Raw genomic sequence first — 15,874 nt, forward strand, 5'->3', positions numbered from 1 at the left:
TAAACTTGGAAAGGATTGAGATGGGCTTAGACTGTCTCTGCTGTGCTATTTATTAATTTCATGGCAGCAGTCTTCAGCAGCTCTTTTAGCAGATGCTGAATTCGTATATGGAAAAGCCATTAACCTCGTGAGACTGAATAATACAAATAAAAATTTGTCTTCTTTCCTCCTTGGTTTTTGGGGTCTTGAGAACCATGAAAAGTTCTCTACAAGATTTATACACCTACTTTACCTCGCTTTCCCTTGCCTTTAACTGGAAAATAAGCTGAAAACACTTATTTTCAATAATTGAAATGAAATGTAAAACATTAAAAGATGTGCTGATAAACTGAGATGGCAGGGCCTGAGTGAAACAATACAGAAATGATAGCAAATGATTACAAGGGACAATTGACTCACTCAACTCAACACTATATATGTTACCAACACATATATATTGCAGTATGTGTTGTAATATATATATACTTAATATAACTTACTCGTTCACTTGTTACTCTATCCAGTGGGCCATAATGTTTCTACTATGCTGGTGTTTTTTGTGTTACATATACCTGTAATTAGACTTGGGATGTAAACCACCAATTCCTGCATGAAGCTGAGCTGCTGTGTAATTTAATGTAGGAAAGGCAGCTTTTGCTAAAAGTAGAAACTAAATTTAAAACCAGTGTTTTTGCCTTAGGCTTTTATTTAGGGTTTTGGAAAATAGAACAAACTCTTTGTTTTCCATTACATGCAGAAAGCCTAATAAACAAAATATCACTTCTCACCTAATTTTGCATTCCTTGGGTGTATTTTGGTATATGCTTTTTTGTTTTGAGTAAATTACTCTAAATTATGCTGGGGTATGACCATTGGTAGTTTTAGCAGAAATACTAGTTTAACTGAAGAACAACTTTGTTGAGACTTTGATGGTAATTATTTAAACTCAGAAAAGATCAGTCTTGAGCAATTGTTTTGCTTCTAAAGGGTATGTTTCCTACAGATTATCAAAAAGATGATGTAGTGCCAGCCCTCTTGGGCTACAAATTAGTTCTGTCACTATCAACCTCCCAATAACTTCACTACAGCAGTGTTAGTAATCTTTAGTATTTGAGGTTACTGTCCAGTTGCCATGAAATTTACTGTGTATGAATTAAAGCACTGACAGCCATAATTTGATAAATGCTGCTCACAGTCATAGGCAGTTAACTCATAGTTACCTCTTTCCTCAAGCAGGTGCAGAACAACCTGAAACAGAACTATGATTCTGACTTTCTTGTACAGTCATTTTTCAATGCATTTCAGTCTTTTTAATGTATTTATCTTTACAATGTCTTTGCCTGATGGACACTTTCTTCCACATCTATTTTTCACACAGGAGACTGTAGCAGAGCTCATCAGAAGACACCAAGTGGGAAGTTAAGCATCTTACTGGGCCAGTTAGGGCTGTGTGTGCACTCTGTTAGCTGCTCCTGAGTTGTTAGAGGTGGGTGGATTTTGCCAGCAGCCTAGGAGCCATCTGTAGGGCCATGGCTCAGTAACTTGCTGGTCCCCACTGTGTGTCCAAACTATGCTGCCAGGAGGTTTAGCTTACTTCAGGCTCAAACTGCACTGCTAGTCAGCCTGTAAGGAGCATAAAAGATCAGAGGTTTAATCTGTAGTGTGAAACTGAATCCTGAGATAATAGCAAAGATTTAAGAGATTAAGTGATGTTAGTACCACTCCATCTTGTCTAGATAAGCTAGGGGCATATGTCTCTTTTCTATTACTCTTTTTAGTATTACTTCTTACAATCATGTCAGTAGAGTAGTCCAGCATAAACTGGAGTGGTGTATCCTTAACTTAGTGTTTTGTTTAGTGGGTAAAGCACTTTTATAGCAATGAAAAAGCTGTGAACTCCCTTAGACTGGGGAACTTCAGATGCATGTCACCCTTGTAATAAGCAAGTTAAAGATGCCTGAATTGCTGCATATTTTTACAGACACCAGTTCAATTTGTCTTGTTGACTGGCCAGGAAGCAAGGAGCCAAATCCTCATCATGATGGATTGCCCAAGCTCCTTTAGAAAGTCCATGGCAAAGCAGGAATGAAATTGTACTGTAATCTAGAACTATGAAGCTCTAACTTGATTTTCCTCTTTGCAGCTGAGTTGACAATGAAAAGAACCTGCCTTAACAGGGATATTTTATGTAGGTGCTAATGTTCTGTGTTAACATATAAGCGTTTTCTCTTTTTCCTCACTCCATGGGACAGGACATTTTTGTGCATCTTTAACACAGGATATTTTTAATATCTGAAGGTTGCTAGTGCATGATGACATATATGGTACCTTGTCTTCTGTGAGGAGGGACTCATTGCTGGGCAATATTGCTGTTGTAGGTCCTGATCTCTCAATGTAAAGTTGGATTGATTTAAGCTCATCCAATGCCCTGAGTTTGGTCTTGTTCTGAATGAAGGAGATGAAAATAGTGGATGATGTGCTATGAAATCTCTATGTGTTTACATACCTTGTGCTGGTTCCCAAGCTACACATAAGGCTTTACATCCTCTGCATGTGATTTATCAGTCAGTATTTTCCAGTGGTGGTAACTGAAAATTAAATTTTTAGGGGTCTGGTGAAGTTTGGGGTTTTTTGTGTGTTTGGTTTATTTCAGGTTTTTTTTAAATTAATACATGTTTTTATTTCAGTGTTCTACAAAGAAGAGGGGCAAAAAAAAAAAAAAAAAAGACATGCCTGAAATTTTATTCACTGAACCAAAAGACTTCTTTTCTTTTATGTTTCAGACACAGATATTAAGGAGCTAGAGGATGTTTTTGGACTTAACGGCCAAGTAGAGCATAAGCTGAACTTCCTCAAAAAGAATGTATCAAAAGATATAAAGCTGGTACTGATTGCTCACTCTATTGGTTGCTACATCACCCTGGAGATGATGAAACGAGCATCAGAACTTCAGGTACATGAACCTTCTGGAGTGGGAGTTGCTTTATTAGCAAAGCAGTGCATGTGCTCTCAGCCTATGGCTAATGCCATGTATTTCCTGTGGAAACTCGATTCTGTTATACACAAACAAACAAAAAAGAAGACTTGATCTTAGTTACATATAATAAAACAGACTGATGTAATTCTGAGTCTGAATTTGGATCTTTAATGCCCTTGGAATATAAATAATTAATAATGGTGAGACATATATTTATGACTTCCTTGTTCTCATCTTTAAATAATTTATAAGCGAATCGCTAGATATTTGCCAATTGCATTACGTGTTACACCAAAAATTAAGAGTGATTGGGATTTTTATGGTGGTCTCTTATCTTGAGGCAAACAGATTGCTGGTTAGATGTGGGAAAATGTATGGGAATGAATAGTAATATAAATTATGAGGAGTACTACTGTGAAAGACATTGTTTTTTAAATTTAATACAAATATCACTGCTTCTACAATTCAGTCTTGGTTTGTGTAACTCAATGAGAGTGAGAGCTGTAACTGCATGTTCTGTATATCTGAACATTTTTCTTTGTCCCTGTGAGGCAGGGTAAGAAGGCTGAAGCAGGACCATATCCTTGCCCTCTGCAAATGGCAAACTGTGCTCAGGACCAGCTGTCTGTTAGTGGCTGATAAATGGAGAATAGGGAATTTTTATTCTTAAACATTCACTCCTACTAAATCATTGCTTCTTCCTTTACTTTATAAAATCTTCAGTGGAAGGAAGTTCCATGTTAGTGGTGCCATGAAGTCTGGGGTTAATATATGCATGTGGTTAATACATGTAATGTATGTGGTTAATATATGCATATCCACTGCTTCATAACCATTTCCACCATTAACTTCTTCCTTTAAAGGTGAAAGGAACTAAAAATGAGAAACATGAGGATAAACTGACACAAAATATGTGCATTAATTTGTTCAAACATGCCAACTTTTTGGGAGTCAAAATCTTTAGTCTTTATTGCTCAAATGATTTTATCTGCTTTCAGTTAAACTAAAAATTGTTGAGTAACATTTCTACACCTGGCTCACTCGATGCTGGCAGTTTTTTGTCAGTATTTTGAAACATAGGCATCTTTGGGACCCTCTTAGACCTCATGGTGCACTGTGTGCATAAAGTTAATATATGGCAAGCTACATTTAAGATGCATTCAACAATAGAAAATATTTGTGTAAGCCAGAGTATTGTGCAATCTTTGTCCCTTTGCCAAAAATAAGTTAACTCTTAGGTTTTATAACATATGAAGTGTGATAATAAGAAACTTGTGTTTCCATCTCTCCCTTTATTTTTACTGGAATATTTGATTCCCACAAGATTTTGAGCACATGTGTATTTTAGTAGCTAGATCATTTGATTTTATATTTGTGTAGTTCTTGGTGATATTTTTTCATTATATGAATTTTGGGTTTGGTCTTTAAATTCTCTGCTTTGCTAAGAGCCTTTCATTATTTACAATTTATATTCTGAAATAGAGGTTAATTTGTTGCATTTTTTATTCAAATAATCCAGTAAACATTTATATTTGGAATGTATGTTTAGCAGATTTGATTTTTAGAATCACACAGTCATAGAATTGTTAAGTTTGGGAAAGATCTCTAAGGTCATTGAGTGCAGTTGTTAATGCAGCACTGCTGTGTTCAGCACTAAACCATGTCCCCACAGTGCCACATCCACATGTTTCTTGAACACTTCCAGGATGGTGATTCAACCACTTCCCTGTGCAGTCTGTTCCAGTGCCTGACCTTGCTTCACTGAAGAAATTTTTGTTTCACGATTTAAAGCTCTTCTGTAATCCAACCACATACAGACTAGATTGTCACTCCCTAAGCAAGCATCAAAAGGAGAAAGTACATCCCCCTTCTCTCTCCTCCTTGGTTCCTCTCCAGCTGTCAGTTGTCACAGAATTACAGAATCTTCAGGGTTGGGAGAGACTTTCAAGATCATCAAGTCCAGTCATCAACCCAGGAGCACCCTATTCATCCCTAACCCATATCCCCAGGTGCCTTAGCCAGTATGCCTTTTCAATACTTCCATAGACAGTGCCTCCACTGCCTCCCAGGGCAACTTATTTCAATGCCTAACCACTCATTCAGTGCAAAAACAATTTCTAATAACTAATCTGAATCTCCCTTATGCCATTTCCTCATATGTTTTCCTTTGAGACAGGGCAAAAGAGACTGACACCCATGTCACTGCAGCATCCTTTCAGTTGTAGAGGCCTCCTCTTCTCCAGACTAAAAAAACCCAGCTCCTTCAGCCACTTTCCATAAGACTTTTCATCTAGACTCTTTACCAGCTTTATTGCTCTTCTTTAGACCTGAATGCAGCTGCTATCTAGGGCCCCTGTGCTCTGCAGCTAAACGGAGTACTGCATTTTTTTCCTTAAACTTGTGTGAAATAATGCTTTCCTCTTTAATTAAGAGAAATGAAATAGGAATTGCCAATTTTTTGCAGCATGAATTCAGTTTTGGAGCCCATCCCTATTTTCCCATTGTTTCTCAGGGAGGCTTCCATTGAGGGTTCCTTCAGGAGACCCATTAACACAAACTTAGTCTTAGGTTGGTGCCTTTAACCAAGTCTGATTAGTAGAGAAGAGCGCACAGGTTGCATCCATACTTGTAATTAAGTGGGGCTATGGCACAGATTTTAGCACTGGGACAGTGATGCTTTAAACTTGTCTTTAAGTGCCTTTCTGGCCCAAAGGAAGCAGCAACTCCCAGCAGCACCTTTGCATGGTTCTGGGCTTGGCTGAGGTCTAGGACCATTTCCAGTAGTTGGTTTGGATGCTGGCATCCTCTTTGGAGGCAGGAGACTCATCCATGTGAGCACAGACCATCCCATGCCCTCCTGTTCAGTGAAAAGCTGCAGAATAGTTCCTGGCTGCTCTGTTTTCTAGCTCATGAGTAACCACAAACACTTTCCAGTTGTCATGGTGGGCTTCGGGTCTTAAGAACATTCACCTCTCCGTGGGAAGTAGAGCATCCAGATTTTGCCAGACTGCTAAAAAATTCTGGCACTTGGAAGGAAAAAAATCAGCCTCACTTTGTGAAGATGGAAAACTGCAGTAATGTACAGCTTCCTTGATACTTGCTCTTAACCTCATCATCTTCTTCGCTCTTTATTCAGACAGCAGAACTGAGAAATGAAGCTCAGTGACAAAATTATTTTCTCAGTTGTTGGAACATGCATCTGACCCATAAATATGCTACGTCCTCCAGGCATTCTATTCTAAAATGGAAATCCTTACTTGGAGGATTTCCTTGTACTTTACTGGCAACACTGTTGAGTGTTTCCTAAAACACTCCATTTAATCATTAATTTAATCAAAGATTGACAAGTATCCTTGCTAGTGAAATTCAATCTCTTACAGCATTACTCTTTCACTTGCTGTGATGCTTTTGAAATGCTAACACCTTTGTGGTAGTAAATTAACTCTTGTTGGTGAGTACAATATCAATATTGCTCTTCCTGTAAAACTCATTGAAGAGGATGAGTTTAAAACCTCTGAGTATTATCAATTTAAGCAAATTAAATTTCTGTAATATGTAAATCAAACCCATGCATTGCTGCTGTGTCTTATGGTGTGAAGAAATATTGGGTATTGCTGGAATTTGTTGATTTCATAAATGATAGCAAAAACCACAGAACTTGGAATAGTTGTGCATAAAACACAAGGAAACCCTGACACATCATTTCTGTGCACATACTGATTATTTAGTTTCAGTTGCTGAACACTTGATTGTGGGTATGGGAAGCACTTTCATAATGTTAGGAAAGAGAAAACAACCATGTTTTTAAATATGGATACTTAAGAAAACAAAGTTCTTTACTCTGGAACTACTGGAAATCTACAGGATCTGTGAGATTGTGAGATTGAAGGAGGGGGATTTTTTTAACAGTACAGGAACTACTAAGCATGTCTGACCTTTGAGATTGTAGGGAATCTTTTCAGCAGGATTAAAGGAAGGGGGAAAAAATATATGAAAACAGTGACAGTCATTCAGTTTCTGTTTTGCTGAGATTAGAACCTAAATACGTCATCCAATACTCATGGTGTCACCATTACAGAAAACACCATCTGAAAGGATAGCAATGTAGCAGGTCATGACTAGAAGTTCTTGTGCTTTATGGAAAGAGAGAAAAGATGAAAATATAACCACTCATGAGAGAAAAAGGAATATAAATTTTTATTCCATATCTGAAAGTTTCATTTGATATAATAGCATCTGATTCCAATGTTGATTACCTAAATTAGATGTCATGGTACTTTAAACTTTAAATATAGCTGTTTTCTTGGTGAATTAACTTCCAATGGTCTCACTGTCTATTATAAAATATGCTTAGCAAGGCATATTCTTAACCACCTTGAATGCTCCTTTTCAGCAGTAAGCTTATCTCAGATATTTTGAAAAGTACAGTGAGACTGCATAAAATAGACAAATATTATAGAAATATCTATTGAGAGAGGGAGTAATAAATATATTAATTTCTTGTTAGTTGCAGGCCTAAATGAAAAAGTGAAAAAAATCAGCATAAAAATAAAAATGGGTAAAAGACTTACAGTAACACAAACTCAGTGACAATATTTGTAAAATTATTATTCAGGGAAAGAAACAGCTGGCTATGCTTAGCAGACTTCACAAGGGAATTGGTGTACATTTCAGATAAATGTGTATCTTGTGAAGAGAGCTATGATTAAATATGATATATAACTAAACTGGGTCTAGTGCTGTTTTCTTCTTCAGTCCATCCATCCACATACATGAACTACATATTAAGAGAACAAGCAAATGGCATTGGGCTCATATACACCCACCTTCATCCCCCTTTGCATGTTGAGGAAGCAAGCAAAGACTTTGACACAATTTCACACTGATTTAAACATCAATATAAATTCAGCTGCCTTCAGTGAGATGAGTGTGTTAGTTTAACTTTATGGGTGTTTTAAGTGGGTCTCTGAGTTAGATTATTTTTATGAGACACAGAGAGAGATTTGGCAGTTCTATCAGTTCTTGGTGTATCAAGTCTTTGGAAGCATATACAAGGAAGCCCAGGCGGTCTGAGACAGCAATTAAAATAAAATTTGCTTTAGTTGACAGTTTACACATTACAGAGTCTGCAAAATCCACCTCAGAACTCTGGATAATGCTTTGGGCACTATCAGTAATTCTGATGGAGCAGGCAGTAATGCAGCAATAGGAACGTGGGGCATATGCAAATGTTCTGCAGCTCGCTCACCTAGGAAAAGAGAGAGGGAGTGCAGATGATTTATTAAATCTAACCAAATAAAATAAATAAGATATTGCAAGATACTTTATTAAATCTAACCAAATAAAATAAATAAGATACAAATAAAATAAAATAACCATCAAAGAAGTTGCTACAAAGATTTGTAGAAAGATTTTTTTTTCCTAAAAAAGAAAATATGAAAAAAATCTTCATATGAAAAGCCAAGGCAGATATAAAATTTGCTCTCTGTCTGGGTGAGAGGCTGCAAAATAAGGAGATGGGTTCATGGCAAACAAAGTTTTTTAAGGGAAATAGTAACTTTTGACTGAGACACTCATAAGAAACTTGGATTTAAAATTTCAACAAACCTTGAGAACACCATCGGCGAAAGGCCGATAACTGCAGAATGAGGTTGAAAGTCTCAGTTCACCCAAGAGACTGCTAGCAACCATTATTTTCACTGGCTTGATGACAGACCCTAACCCTGAGGGATCCAGTTGTATTCTCTTCTACCTTTCCCCTTCAAAAAAAAGCTTTAAAAATATAAACTGTAAGAAAATGCAGCAGTCAACAGGCAGACGGCTCTTTTCTGTAACCCTCAATGGACGCAGCCTTTGTCAGCAGGAGCAGGCACTGTCCATTGCCGTGTGCTGTGTAGGTCTGCTAGAAATTACTTCACAGGCAAACAACCCCATCTTGTAATACAGCGAATAAAAATGTTAAGTGCCTCAAGGATGCAAAAAAATAAATTTAGGAAACTTAAAATGAAATGAGATAAACCCTGTTGAAGGTGATACAGCTCCTAAGATGTGATGTGCCTGAGGGAGGTTTAAATTTTAACAGTTTGTCATGTGTATGCATAGTGTACCTCGTGTGGTTTTTGAAGTGGGTGAGCAGGTAGGTGTCACCTGCTCTATCCTAGATCTTTATGGGGAATAATGGATTACATATACTTCAGTACTCTCCTGAGTCAAGAAAATTTGCTGTCCATAAGTGGAGATTTGTAAATAGCAGAGTGACGATTTTTGCAATTAAAAGACAGGCTTGACAAAATCAGCAACACTGGATCTGTCAGCTTGTAATTACCAAGCAGATGAATGATAGCTTCTGCTTTTAACACTGATCACATTTTAAGAGTGAGAATTCAGAGTTGATTGCAGCATTGCACTAAGATTTCCTTAGGATTTGGATCTTAAGCCTCTGATCAGAAGGCCTGAGAAAAGGCTTCATTCCCAAAATTTTCTGTGAAAAATTATGTTTTGTTAATATTGTTCACTGAAACGCCAACTTCTCTCAACTTGTTTAATATATTGGCTTACTGCTCAGTTGAATATAGAAACAATATGAAAAGCAATATTTTGATCTGTGATGATTCAATGACGTAAAACTTAAGAACAATCGTTCTGATTTCAAGAGACTTGATTTTTTTTCATAACATTGTGTTCATTTCACTGCTAACAAAACATCTGATTTCAAATGTATGTAGTCAAAATTCTAATACACCTATAAAAATTATTTTTTCTAGGAAGTTAAAAGACATTAAAGTAGCCAAATGTATAAACAGAAAAGAAAGAAAAATAAACTGAAAAGTGGAATCTATGATCATTCATCAGGAATCCAAAGTAAAACATGAGAATGAGGCGGAAATGAAGGACTAAAAATAAAATGATGGTTAAAATGGTAAATGGCAAAATAACAGGATTTACTAAGTACTTTGAATTTTTACAGATTTGTTAATAAAATCTTTTATTTTGAATCTCCAGAAATTAGATTCATATTGTAATAACTAACTGAAATGATTGTATAAAAATGAGGGAATTGAAAGCAAGAAGTGAGTTTCAAAAACAATTAGGATTTCTGTATTTCTGTTTTAAGAAGAGCTCAACTCAACACCGTTCTACAAGCCAGATTTCCAAAGAACATTTTATGCTGGGAGGTGAGATCTTTTGAAATTCAGCAGATGTGTGCACATAGCTCTTGAAAATCAGAGAGTCATCTCTTTGGAGAATTGGACCAAATGATTGGAATTCAGTATATGTTGCACGTAGCTTGAATTTTTTTAATGTTTTTATATGGCAGTTAATGTGCTTTTACAGAAGACAACAGAGCCAAAAATCTAGCAGTTCTCCTGCTGTTTTAATAGTAGGTGAAGGAGAACATAGCCAGTTAGGACACTGAAGAGTTGTTCAGGAAAGGAGCAGGTGAAGGGATATTGTATCGTTTTTGAACATAGACTTTGCAAACATAGTTAACACTTTGAGCTCAGCTTTAGCTCTAGTAACCAATATCTGTTCCTAGAAGCTCTATGTTAAAATGGGATTTCACTGCCAATTTAGAGCCCTCAGCAAAGAAGCTGAGCTACTGTGTCAGCTCTTGCCTCATGTTATATGTGGTAGAGTTGCTCAAGCCATGAGGAAGAACTTGGCTTGGAACTTTACAAAGGAGGTTACTGAAGATGGACAGGGTTGTAATTGCAAATATTTCCTTCTCTGCCATATTGTTCATTTGTTCATTGCACATGATTCATGGTGAAGCCTAGGGGTACTTCTGCTGCTTTGGTTCCTACCCAAGAGTGGTGTGTCCTGTTTGAAGAGTTCACTGCAGGAGTGAAAGGAATCAGAAAAAGACACAAACTTCATACCAAACAGTTATAACATCTCTGAGATTAGTTAGCACATCCATTGCATTGAAGGGCATTTTCAATATCATGTGGAATTAAGTTCAGGCAAATACTGGAGATTTTTTTTTTCTGTATCACTTTAGTGGTTCATTGATTGCTGATTATTGTAGGGGAGTTTTTGCCAATGCCACTATTGATCTTTTCAGATACCTGAGGATGTGTTCCATGACCATAAGCCTCTCCTTAGGGAACTAAACCAAGCCCTAGATTTCTTGTTAGGAATCCCCATCTGTACTCTTATGACTTAAGCTATCTTCAAATTAAATATAATAGAAGTCCTCTTCCTTTTCTATTTGTTTCAATGTGTAAGTGTTTGAAATACTTAATTTCTGGTGTTTGGATGCAAGTCTACTTATCTGTGGCATTTTGTGAAAAAAACTCATTGGAGTTTGCTCTTTTATGTGGAATTGAGTGTTAAGTGTACATTTTAGCACAAGTTCAGGAAGGACAATGTGTTTAATTAACTTATTACCTTTGAAGTCCTGTAAGAAAGTTGAATTTATGTTAATGAAAATATGCTTTTAATAACTTTGTTACAACATTTTTAGTCACTGGAAAATTTAAGAACATTCTGCTCCATTTCAAATTCCAAAACAAAGCATAGTTTTGTATAAGGAGCAGAATTTACTGAATTCTAATTGTTCTTGAAAACACTGAATTTCTGCTCCTCTATTTTAAAACAGCAGTATGACTACTGCAAGTGTATTTTACTGAAATGGAAGGTACAAACCCCAGTTCTCAATAAATATAATTTAAATTGTGACCTTTAATGGCAACTGGCATGGCTCAGGCTTTTTACCTGGCACTGGCAATTGAAAGATATTCTGCTAATTCTTGTTTTCAGTTCCACTAAAACCCTTACTTACCTGATGACCAATTTTATTTGTGTGATAAATTAGATATGCTAATTTTTCTCTCTCAGCAGATTCCTGCATATATTCAATTTGTTATAATAATTAAGGCTAGCAGTAGTCTCTAGTATTGCAAAGGAAGGAATTTTCTATTTTTCCCTTGCTATTTAAAATCCTAACCCTTCTGGAAAGATGAAAGCAAGGATGGAAAAATGAGCTGAGAGAATTCCTAACTCCCTTCTCTCTCTTTTTACCTTCTTCTGATACCCTGACAAGAATTTGGGATATAAGTTCTCTCTCAAACCTCAAATATTCATGATTTCTTTTCATTCTCTGACAAAAATATTAAGTTCTGCTTGGTGCATACTTCCTGACTCACTCATCCTGTTTTTCCCTGATATTACAAGGCAGAGCCTTACTGTTCTTCTTTTTCTGGGGTACATAATTAAGCCACTAAGAGACTTTAATTAGTTAAAATGGTAGGGGCCTGAACTCCTTCCAATATTCAATACCAGCCTAGCTTGTCTAACTCCTAACCCTTTGAGCTGAGAAAGACTATGGATCTGGTTTGACTGGATGCCTTTTTGAGGGCTGACTTAAGTGAGTGGTAAAATAAACCCCTTCCAAATGTCATGAGTGAAGCACTTAAAAACACAAGTCCGGGGGTCTCAAGGCACTGATGGAAAATCATGGCCTTTCCTTTTCATCAGCAGAATGAGATTATAATTGTAAAGCTGGTTTCTCATTTACTTTGTTCAGCTCCATTTCCTTAAACTGAATGGATTGTCATTGAGATTTATTGGTAGGTATGGCTGTACATCTATGGCTGTGAAAGCAGTTGGTTCAAGACAACACAAAGTCTGATTCTTAATGTTTTCTTTTGGTTGAGCCACCTCTTCACTTTAAGAGCATCTTGCTGGCTCATCCTAAGTGGCAGATGTGCCAGAGCATGTGCACAAAGGTCATATCTGCCAGTCCCTGTGCCATAAGGGTACCTGTAGATGCAATGTGGTGATCTCACGGGAGTGCTACACTGAAAAAAAACCCACCCTGTTCTTCCAAAATGAAAACGGAAAGAATTTCTGCTGGAAAGTGGCAGCTGCATTCTGACATTCATGTAATGGGAGCAACTGAAAGCTTTATGGTGTGTAACTGTGACACTGCATTCCAACATAAGCTTCTCCCTGCCCTTCTTCCAACCAATAAACTATTCTTCCTCTCTTTTCACTCTCACCCCTCCTAATCTTCTTCTGTTTATATGCTTTAATCATAATAGCAACAAATCCATCCCTGCTGGTATTATCACACCGTTGCAAATTTTGGCTGTCTCCTTTGGCACTTCCCTTGTAGATGGAATGACATTGCCCACTTTGATGGGGCTTAATTCTCTATGTAAAATACTGCCCTGTCAATGAATATTTTCTCTATTAAACTATTTTCAGTCCAACAATAAGATACAGAATTTTGGGAGAACAGTTTTTTCATTATTACCTTAACCCATAAAGAGGCTTTTTTTTTTTAAATTCAAACATTTTGGGCAAGTTTTCAGTTACCCAAATATTTGTAGTACAGAGTAATTTGCATTTCAGCCCTGTGAGACTTATAAATGTAATGAACAGTCTGTGTGTTTAATATTTTTTATATTTTTAATAATTTGCAAATAGTTCAGTACGTAGAGCTGACCTGTTGAAAAATAGTTTGCAGTGTCTGTAGAGAATACTTCTGAGACTTTTGTGTATTTAACAGATTCTGAGCTTCAGCTGGAAAAATTCTAGGAGTACTTCTTACTGGAAAATATTTCAAGTAATGTGAAGCAACAGATAGTTTTTTCCTGTGCCATGACCCAGTTGTAAGGTGAGGTATGGAAAGTCCCTCTCCTATTGCTGTAAAACAGGTTTCAGGATTGGAAGTAAAGTACACAGAAAATATTGATACCTGCTGAAAGGTGTGATTGAAAGTGTATTTATTTCAAAGGAAATTGTCAAAGGTCTCAATTTACTTGTCAGTCCAAGAGATTAATCTCTAACTACCATGATCAGTGTTTTATGGTAGCCATGGTCCTCATCTGTCTATCCAAGAATAGATAAGATAGTCTTGGTTTCTAGAGCTGGGAATATTGTGTCTTTGGTCATATCTACATGGAGTGTAGGCTGTCACATTTAATAGCTGGGAAATGATCCTTTGATCAGAATTTATTCCTGGGGCAGAATTAAGACATATTAAATTTTTGAAAATTTTGCCACTAGTTTCAACAGGAGCAATATCACCCACCCACCTGTACTGTAGGTGCAGTCACAGAGCAGCAGGAGTACTCACAGGGACATGGGGCACAGTCTCATTAGGGCTCTTCTTTTTGGTTACTGTGTTTGTGATCACTGTTGTCAAAGGTGATTTCTTATTCTCAGCAGCTGTAGCTGGATGCTGCTGAGATTTCCATGCCTCTCACTTGCTTATCCTCCGTTACCTTTGTCCCATTCCAGTTCTTTTGTGATTAAACTCTGCAGAGCAACTTCTACTATTCTCCGAATAACACAGCACAAAGTTAATACTGTGGAAGCCTGATGGTGACTCGTGTTTTAGCAGGACTCCTCATATGGAGAGTCCAATGAATTTGGATGCAGGACTCCAGTGCATAAGGCTCAGAATCAAATTTATGCTAAGTCAGTGGAAAGTGGCCTTAATGTAGACATAAATTTAATCACACCTCACCTTGGTGCAAATGACACTCAGATCCACATACCTAAGGATGTAATCATTGTACCCAGCACTGTATTTGTCATTACACTGGAGATCATGGTTTGAAATACAAATACATTAATAAAAATGCTGGTCCTTGAATTTTGTTTCCATCCAAGTGGAACTGCCAGGAAGCACTGGAGGCTTGGGGTCTTATAGGTGTACTTCAAATAAAATTGGATAATGTATGTTAAATAAAAAAGGTGCCAGGACATGGAAAAACCATGTGATCACTGTAGAGTATTTTAAACAGATGCAAATTTTACCTGCTATATATATCATCAGGTAGAAGCTAAAAGAAAACAATAAAAAAATAAGCAAAAGTTTTAATCAATTTGAAAAAATGTGTGGATTATAAGTATTTTAAAATACTTGGTCAAATTCAGATGTTGAAGGAGATATCATTTCTATTATAATATTGGATATATTGAATATAAGAAACAATAGGTTAAATAACATAAAAATTCAGTTTGTTGTGCTCCATTGTAAAGGAAGGTACCAAAAAGGAAGATACCAAAAAACCTTATGGTCAGGAAATATGAACCAGCTTACACAACAAGGAAGTTTCTCTTAGATTTACTTCACTGTTTCTTGGCTTACATTTCTGCCATTTGCAAATAGTGACTTTGTCTGATATCACTGAGGTCAGCATTGCCCATACAACTTAATTGTCTTAAAAAGAAATCCAAATATGACCTTACATTTCCCATCAGTTGGTGCCATTATAGAACATTGTGAAGTTGTGAGAACTGAGTTATGCCCAGTTTCACAAGATGGGTCTCAGTGTGCGCTGTATCTTTCACCATCTTGTATCTTGAAGGAAGTTAATGCTATTGAAATGTTTGGAAACAACATACTTCTGAGGTTTTCAGGAAGATTTATATATATGTTTTTTTCTTAGAGAAACCTCCCAGGAAGTATATATCTATATACACTGTTTCCTGAAGAGCTGATATAGCTGATACGTCTTGCATAGGTCCAGATAGGAATAGCTAAAACCATGGGATATGTGGTTATATGAATTTGTGTTGTCCTGAAGCCAGCCTGTTGTAGTCTCTGGAGTTCTCTCTTTTATAAATCAGGATGATGGAGACCTGTCTAAGTTGACCACCTCCCTTAAGGTCAGTAATAGTGATGAAGTTTTTTAAAGGTGAGAGGGGGCTGCATGGGCTGTACCTATGATCAAACAGAAAAACAAGAATGGTCTCATCCTCAAGCTGAATTGAATATCCCAGTCTATTAGAGTATGCTATAAGTAATTTTAACTATAAAGACATAAAGTTAATTCTGAAAAAAGGAGAGTGCATCAGACACCAAGAGGCAAAGACATCCTTGACATCAAAGGTAAATGGAAAACAGCACTTGGACTGGAAACAGCCCTTGTCACACAGCCAGCCTGAGCTTAGGTTGTG

General features: G+C 36.8%; 1 protein-coding gene across 1 annotated transcript in view; it reads left to right on the plus strand.

The window, feature by feature from the left end:
• The window catches only part of LDAH (lipid droplet associated hydrolase), a 112,591-nt gene that overhangs the window by 44,453 nt on the left and 52,264 nt on the right, over window positions 1-15,874 (plus strand). The window contains exon 4 of the mRNA XM_054279566.1: window positions 2,763-2,932. Coding sequence (XP_054135541.1) covers window positions 2,763-2,932 — 170 coding nt within the window. The remainder of the gene's footprint in view (window positions 1-2,762; window positions 2,933-15,874) is intronic.

Source organism: Melozone crissalis, unplaced genomic scaffold (assembly GCF_028551555.1).
Source record: "Melozone crissalis strain CALT ecotype California unplaced genomic scaffold, PUWL_Pcris_2 ptg000027l_1, whole genome shotgun sequence".
NCBI classification, from domain to species: domain Eukaryota; kingdom Metazoa; phylum Chordata; class Aves; order Passeriformes; family Passerellidae; genus Melozone; species Melozone crissalis.